This window comes from Saccostrea cucullata, unplaced genomic scaffold (genome assembly GCF_032062105.1).
Source record: "Saccostrea cucullata isolate Sc308-1 unplaced genomic scaffold, CSIRO_AGI_Scuc_v1 ctg685, whole genome shotgun sequence".
In the NCBI taxonomy this organism is placed as follows: domain Eukaryota; kingdom Metazoa; phylum Mollusca; class Bivalvia; order Ostreida; family Ostreidae; genus Saccostrea; species Saccostrea cuccullata.
The window spans coordinates 136407-145479 of record NW_026922643.1 but is presented as its reverse complement, the minus strand read 5'-3'; the positions used below and the strand labels follow the sequence as shown (position 1 = coordinate 145479).

The window sequence follows — 9073 nt, the reverse complement described above, 5'->3', positions numbered from 1 at the left end:
TTTGTTTTCTCTTAAAGATTTAAATCATTTACAATTATATTTCCTTGTGTATGAGTATAAAGAAGGAGTGCACTTATGGGCTCCGGTAAAATGTGAAAAAATAAACAATCAAATTAAGCAAAATTTTTTATCTCAAATCATTAATTGATATCTAAACCATAAGATTCAACAAATTTTACCGCTGAAATCCAAGAATATACAAAGAACAAAACTATACAATATGGTAGGGGTCAGCCGACATTTGCCATTTTCTATAGTAAATCGAGAACGGTCATTCATTTCAAAGCTTTAGTTAACTATGAGACTAACGTTGTGCAAACTTGTGCGAATGACAAAAGACGCATATTACATATATAAAATCTGTGTGAAAATATGAAATTTGCACACGATTAGGCTCGTTCTTAAAATATTAAAAATGTATAAAAAGTACAATGTTTTTCCTATAGCAAGTGAGAGCTATTTACCTGTACGACCCATGTTGAACCCACGTGTGGAATAAATTATTTAAAATACTGATAGTCACGTGAGTTTTATCCAGGTAAACATTCCTCAAAAGTGTTCACTGTAAAACATAGGCAGGTTTTGTTTCAGTAAGTCAAAGTTGTGTCTCTTAGAGATGCATGTTTGTATGTATTGCTTTTTAAGACATAGGAGGGTAAAAAGAGCTTAGTGCCGTTCACAAGGTCTCAAACATTTTTAACCTTCATGCAAAACAAAGAAACAGGTATTGAAAGCCACTTATAACACTCCTTTCTAATTTCATATTCAATGAAACTATTATTGTAATTTTTCAAATGCAAGAGTACCAAACTCTTAGTTTAATCATTTTAGCTAAAAATAACTACACAACTTCATTCAATATTTTAAAAAACAGGTTTGGCGCAAGAATTATCATTCCGCAAACGCTCCCGACTATGATCCACCATCAGATTGTTCAAGTATCGATTTAAATATTTATTTCCCTTTGATTTACATAAACGAAACTAACAGAAAGTTCGGTACGACTTTTCCGGATTTATAGGGTATCCATAGGCATTTAAAAATATTCAATTGTTTCAAATCCATGCTGATTTAAGTGGTGCTTAACATGCTTTTTAATTAGATATATCCACTAGTATCTAATTATTACCAATAGAGAACGATTTTGTAATATATTTCGAAGTAAAATGGCACATAAAAAGGGCCCATTAAGTATTGCTTCAGTGCACTTGTCCTTTAGTTTAATTTTTAACTCAAAATAAACACAAAAACATTAAGTTGATATAATTTTGCCTCATAATGTAAACGTTAATGGTCATTGAAATATCTATATATCATCCCAACGTTTGAACGTAGGCCCATATTATTGGAATCAATTCTTAACTTGTAAAATGAAATGTTACAAATTGGTAAGTTTTATAAACATATAAATTTTATCCTGAAAATTTCATAAATTAAAAATTGTTTTATAACTTCAGCCATGTAATATTGAATTGATATATAATAAATGCGTGTGCATTAAAATTAGGAAAATGTGAGGGTTGTCTCACAAAAACGTTAATTTTTTGTGACATATTTCATTAACTATCCTTTTTTGCATATTGTTGGGAGAGTTAACAAATTATTAATATGAGATTGTTATGTTATTCGCACGTGGAAACAGTATTTTAGGAGGAATTTTAACTTCTTCTGTTTATCACAGTTAAAAGTTCTTCATTTTTCAGAGAATTTCAGTTACTAGTATTTTAATATGCTTGGTATATTTTAAAATTTTATTATTTTTACATATATTAAAGTATTCATGTAAAGGTAAAAAAATGATACAAAAACCTAAAGTTTTGATCGTTTAAAGAGAGAAAAAAAACATTTTTACTGAATTTTTACTCGAATCTTTTCTTAGAACCCTCAGCTTTCAAAAGCTAGAAGATTGCCATTTGTCTAGAAAATCATATTTATTTGATATATTTTCAAACTTTAGTCCATTGTAATTATTAATTTCAGTTACCACACAAACTTCCGTAAGTCTTCGATTGTATTAAAATGCCTTTTAGATTCATTGTTTTAAAGTAATTTTGAGAAGCAATAAAGGAGATATTTTCATACGACGCCATTTCGCCAAAAAATAGTCCCTGTTAGATTTAATAATCAGTTTACATATACCACTACTATTTCAAATTAAACAGTTTTTTAAAAAAAGAAAGTAAAATTTGAACTTTAAAATCTTTAACATATAAATATAAGAGACATGTGCGCATATATATTCTGAGTATTTCATTTAGCCTAAAACCAGACAAGAATCCCCTTAAATGGTGTTTGCAATTGATAACGGTTGTTATAGCACCTTTAAAAATAGCATCACAAGCGATGTTTTCTTTTCCACCAGACTATGTGGAAATATAATCATTATGTAACAAAATTTATATCCTTAAACACCTTAAATACCTCAAAACCTGGAGTAAAAATATATATTTTTTACATTTTGCATTTAAATAAACACGACTGATGAAGGCCGGTAACACGGTTGAAATATTTCGAAAAGTGTTTTAAAGTTTTTTTTTATTTTACATAATATATATCAAAAATATGATCTACATGCACAAAAACTTTCTGTTAGATATTGTCTTAGTTGGTGATGCAGCAAACCAAACTGAAATGAGCGCTGTACTTTGATTTACTATAGTGAAAACTTTGGAACTTCTATTATCTATAGAAGAAAATTGAAACTTTGATTTTCTTTAATTAGTTATAAATTTGTAATTTTGATTTACTATAATAAAAACTTTGATTTACTAAAAGTGAAAACATTAAAACTCTAATAAACTTCATTAAAAACTTTTATAAATTTGATCTACCGTAGTGAAAACATTGAAATTTCGATTTTCTAATCTAAAATCTTTGAATAAGTACACACCCGTGGAATTATGATTTGGATACCCATCATTTATATTTCATGATATTTCATGGTCCGGTCAAAATTCATAAAAGCTTCACAGAACTTTTTATAAACACGACCCCTCCCCTATAAAATCAAAGTACAAGAAATATTTTTTAAGGTTGTCACTCGCGTAGATAAACCAATAAAAGATAAGCAACATTTATTCAAATGTATTTGAATTTAATACTGTTGTATTGTAAGTTTTTTTTTAAATGGAGAAAGGAAAATAATATACTATAAAATTATTTGAGTTATTTAGAATTAAAGCACCTGCTCAATCAATTTTACTAAATCTTTATTTTTACTTTATTGGATTTACTATTGTTAACGATAGTTTACTATACTTAACTATTTATGTAGTTTTACTATAATTTTTTTTTTGTTAGGTACGACATGATTTTTTTTTGTGATCAATAAATATATAAATTTTTCAATGTGTGGCACTGTAGCTCTCTGACCGTCCATTCCATTTTTTAAGACACCGAGCTACGGATATACGGCGGACTATATGTTCACATAGTCAGAAATTAAATGACAGCACAAGAGTAGGTGAAAGGTTATTTTGATCATGACCCCCTTGCTGAAAATCAGCACTTAGTAAATAAACTCTTTCCCCAGTGCGTTTCTACAAGATATGTTAATTATCATATAATATTGAAACATTTTATTTAAAAAAAGAAATCCTATTGACAAAGTCTGAATAACAAAACTCGATAAGCAAGAAAATTCATAAACATTCTTCTGACTTTATTCCAAATACAGTATAGTGGAGACCGGTTAATCTGGACACTTGCTTTACAGAGCACATCTGCTAGATTTATCATTTATCTTGATTATTGAAATATACCTTTTATAATTTGTCGACATAAAGTAACCCCCCCCCCTCCACAAATGTTGTACAGGAGGTGAAGCTTTAAGATTATTGATGTAGATCACTTTTGGAATCGATCGTCTACAGCTGGATATCCATTTTTATTGCTAAACTTTATTTTAAAATTCTTTTTCGGGAGAACCCTCTTCTTGTCTTAAATTCATTAATTCTAGCGTATTTTTGTATTGTGTAAATTATATACAACAATTACAAAATTCGTGAAAATTTTACTTTTCTTATAAATACCAAATACACGTGGAAGACTTTTTGCAGACATAAGGTGTAGCAAAAATTTGGTAAAACATTGTCAACTATCAGTCGCTTCGACACAATATATTTCATTCAAAGATTTCACACTTTGAATCTTCAGATAAGTTCCAGAATGTGAATACAGGTAATCATTAAACTCTACTAGTCTAATAGATTGATACTGACATTATATTAGTTTTTAGTATATAAAATGAATGAGCATTTTTTTAAATTATTTATTCTTATGTGACAAATGTGTGATACTTCCATCAAAATGTCAACACTTTATGTTCTAAAAATGTTCTCATGCTGCGGAGGAAAAACGTATAGTCACAAAAAGGATTTGATTCAGGCAGTATTCCAGGTTTTTTATTATTATTAAACACCCCGCTTGAAACGTCGGAGGGTATAAAGTGATCGGGATGTCCGTCTGTCTAGCTGCATGTCTGTCCGTTATGCTTTTAGGGTAATTCTCTCTTATCTGCAACCCCTCTTATACCACTGAATGACATTTACTGAGACTTTCATAGAATCTTTGTTACATAGTGCCATCATCTCCTGTTTCACTTTTTGATCGGACACAATATTTCGGGTTTCCCATAGCAGACTATAGACACTACTAATCCTTCTATAATATTGAAGGGTACCCATCTCTTGTCCACAACTCTTCCTATGCCACTGAATTGAATTTATGATACTTTCACAGATTCTTTATTACATAATGCCATTGTGCCATTGTGCACCTCCTATTTTACTTTTCAATCTGCAACTTACTTCGGGTCTCCCAGAGCAAAACATAGACTTTAATTTGCCATTATAATCACATGGGAGGTGTGGGGTATCATTTAGTAAGCTCAGTGCTCATAGTACTTCTAGTAATTATTATTTTTTTATTTTAGTTTTTGCTTTTTTTTTATTATTATTTTTGTATTTTCAAGAGGTTGTCTCAAAAGAATGATAAGAGAAAAATCTTAACATATTACAGAACGTCAGATTCTGTAATTGTGTGTTGTTATTTTTTTTTTATTCAATTCGTTTGAATAGTGAATATAATATTATTTACTCACAGGATAAAACAAATGTAAAAGCACAGAAAATATTTCCTTTATGTGTACTATTCTATTATTTTCAACTGGGTTATTAGAAAAACTTGTGTTTGTTCTGTTTATTCTAATATTAAGGAAATATTTTCAATTAAATTGTGAAATTTTAAAGATCTTAAAGAGCTTCCTCGTGATGAAAGTATATTCTTGTTTTTAATATAAAAAAAAATAAATACTTTCATCACTTAAACAAAGAGGAAACAAAATGACAGACTTTCCAAATGGATTGTTCAAGAACCCTCAAGTATACCTAAATGATTACATGATGTAGATTAATTAGAAATGCCATTGTTATGTTTTTATCACATAATCAAAGAGTAATTAGTTGTGCGATATTAAGTTAGTTAACAAGAACTTCAGTGGACAGCAGTGCTCGCCTGTCTAGGCCACAGGCCTTTACATTGCTTTACTCTGACTTTTAAAAAAGTTGGGTTGTAAAGATAGGATAAAGATATGGAACTCCTTACATAGGGAATCGACTTACCAATGAAATACTTTTAAATCAAATGATTTAAAATTCGTAATTTTTATTCACATCAATTCATATATAAACAATTTACATTACTACGAAAGTTCATTCCGAAATTTCGTATACTTCCCAAGATATGCTGGAATCATTTCTAAAATTGGTCTAATATTTAATGAAATAAGCTTAAGAAATAAATGCTGAACGCCCAAAATGTTATTTATTTCCACACGTACATGTACTCTTGATATTGACCTTAGGTAAACATAAAGCTATAGTGGACCTGTAAGGTAAACCAGCAAAGAAAAATCTATTCAGCCATGAAAACCCTTTAGCATAGCACAATTTTCAAAAACACATACACATTCATTTATTAGCAGCCATAAATCACTGTTAACAAATGCTGATGTCCTTAATGTCAATAGTTGTCAAAAAATGAGTATTTCATTTTAAAAACGTTTAATTTGCAGATATTCCTGTTTGCGGTTGCTGAATTTGTAGTGGTTGCAATAAATGGATTTAGCAGAAACTGCACTAGCAACTCGGCCTGCCGCTGTAGTCTTATTTGGAACACGAGCAAGTTGTACGCTGCCAATTGTTCAAATCTGGAAATCACACAAGTTCCGATAACTCAACCGGATGTTGTTGTCCTCCTGTTACAGCACAACAATATCACTTCTTTGACAACATCATTCTGTCCTTCACTTCATAATCTTGATCTATCTTACAACAAAATCAAAAACTTTTCGGACGAAGCGTTTGCAAATCTAAAAAGGTTAAAGACATTGAATTTAGAAGGAAATATTCTTGACCTTGACAAAAGTGTTTATCGGCCTAATGTCTTTCAAGACTTAAAAGCTTTACATGAACTTAATATCAAGAACTGTACAAATAAAACAATACTTGCTTTTCCACAGAAAATGTGGAGGAATCTCCGCTCACTTCAGATTCTTAGAATTGATGTCATTTCTCCTACACAATTTGGACGACCGTTCCGGCTCCTGGCATCTTTAAGAGAACTGGACGTATCAGGTGACACAGGTTTCTGCTCTGTAAGAGCGATGACAAAGAGCTTCCTCATAAATATGCCACATCTGGAAATCATTGACCTGTCTGCTTGTAACCTGACCTCATTTTCAGCAGATGCACTGATAACACAAAGAAACCTAACCATTCTGAATATTTCCTACAACGAGAGGCTTACTTTTGCAAGTTTTGAAAATCTTTCTCGTAGTTTACAATTTTCTAAAATAAAGGTTTTCAAAGCCAATAAAATCCACTGCACGTTTGGATTAGGAACTATGATACAAGTCAGTGACATCATGCTCTTTCAAAACACACCCCTTGAAGAACTATACTTAGATAACAACAGATTAGCCATCATTGAATCGAATGTTCTTAAGTTCTTACCTCATACACTTAAAACTCTTTCGCTTGTCAAAAACAGACTGACTATAGGTCGTTACTTACTGCAGTTTAAGTCTTTATCAGGCTTAGAAAAATTGGATGTATCTTTTCAGTATTTTTCCCCTTCTTTCGATAAAGTAAGGGACGCGTTCTTTTGTCAAAATCCAGTACGCATATGCAAAAATAAAATGAACGAATATTCTTTGAAATATGAGAAAATGTCGGATGAATGTTCATTTCCACCTTTTGATATATCGTTGCCAAGAAATTTAACAACCGTCATTCTAAGGGGTAATGGCCTAAGGACAGATATTCGTGACGTACAATTCTGTCCAAACAATAATCTTGCACACCTTGACATGTCGCAAAACCCAATTACAAGCTTCTCTGGTCCCTTTCATGGATTAAAAAAGTTAATATATTGGGATCTTTCTGAATGTCATTGTCCGTCTTTGACTGTATTCTTCTTTAATTACACAAAGTCATTGAAAGTTCTAAAACTGAATAAGAATCTTCTAGGGAAAATCCTGGAAAACGACACAGATGGTGAAACCTTTAAAAATCTTGTAAATCTTGAAGAGTTGGACTTGTCTGACAACCAAATACAAAACTTGCCAATAAAAATCTTCAAACACCTACGAAATATTCATAAAATTAACCTGAAATCAAACTCTATGACGCAATGGAATGTAAACGTACACCACATATGGAATCTAATAGAAATTGATCTTTCCGGGAACTTACTGCGACAGCTCAATGATAAGGCTATGCTCTCGTTTTCCGAGCTATTCAAACGGATTACCTCTATGACCATTTCTCTTGCATATAATCCTTTTGCTTGCACATGTGAATCAAAACATTTCATACAGTGGTCTTTTCAAAACCGCAAATACATTTCAGATTTTCAAAATATTACATGCACGCTTGATAATGGAACGAGCATCGGGCTTCAAAGAGCTGTGGGATATCTTGAAGTGTATTGCACAAATTATCAAATAGTGACATTCCTTATATCCTCCCTTATAATTTTCTTTGTTCTAATAACAATCTCCGGTTTGGTTTACCGTTACCGATGGAAACTGCGCTATATATATTACATGACAAGAAACAAATACCGGTTATCAAGTCCATTGCAGAACGACACCTTTATATTTGATGCCTTCATATCGTATGCTGAAGAGGACGGCGACTTTGCTGTGAACGAGTCAATTGTCCAGCTAGAGGATTTAAGAGGCTTGCAGCTGTGCCTCAGTAAAAGGGATTTTCGACCAGGTACCGAAATCGCTGCCAATATCACCGAGGCCATTACCAAAAGCCGGAAAACAATAATAGTTCTGTCAGACAATTTCCTTAATTCTTACTGGTGCATGTTTGAATTCAATATGGCGCGCATGGAGAGTATATACACACGGAGTGGTAAAGATGTTCTGTTTCTCATTATGTATCGGCACGTTTCTACTAAAACGTTGCCTTTATCAATGTTGGCTTTGGTAGATAGTAGATCCTATATTGAATATCCTGATGATCCCCAAGGAAACATTGTTTTCTGGGATAAAATAGCAGAAACTTGTTCCAGGCCATCGTAAATGCTACGTCAAGATGCATTGCTTGTACCTGAGCAAAAAAGCAGTTGTAATTTTAGATCTTCTGGTGAAAGAGTAGGAGTAGAAGAGCACATTAAGAATTCATAGTCTCTTTGTATCCATCATTTGAAGGTTCTAGATCGTGTTGCATAGACTGTGAACATGTTCTTTAGACGAGCATATGGCTACTTAGATTTTCTGTATGTTTTTTTTTATAGTATAGTGAATACAGGATATTGTTGCTCTTCATTCTTGTATGCATAAACATTGAACATATTTTCATATTACCAATATCGAGGGTATTCGTGATTTAACTTCAGTCAAAATGCACAAATTCAAACGTAAAAAGATTGTTTATTTTTATATAAAGTCTTGATAAAAAGCTGAGATGCTATAGCACTTTTATTTTGCCCTTATTTAATTAAGAATTTTGAGCAGAGGAGAAGTTTTACTCGTATACCAGCTCACAGACTTAATATT

At 31.6% G+C, this 9073-nt stretch overlaps 1 protein-coding gene across 1 annotated transcript; it reads left to right on the top strand.

Annotated features, from left to right (window-relative positions):
* Positions 1–6523: 6523 nt before the first annotated feature.
* LOC134262132 (toll-like receptor 4) lies at positions 6524–8702 on the top strand. The gene has a single exon (XM_062744521.1). It carries the CDS (start codon positions 6524–6526, stop codon positions 8594–8596), a length of 2073 nt encoding a protein of 690 aa, XP_062600505.1. The 3' UTR covers positions 8597–8702.
* Positions 8703–9073: the final 371 nt, after the last annotated feature.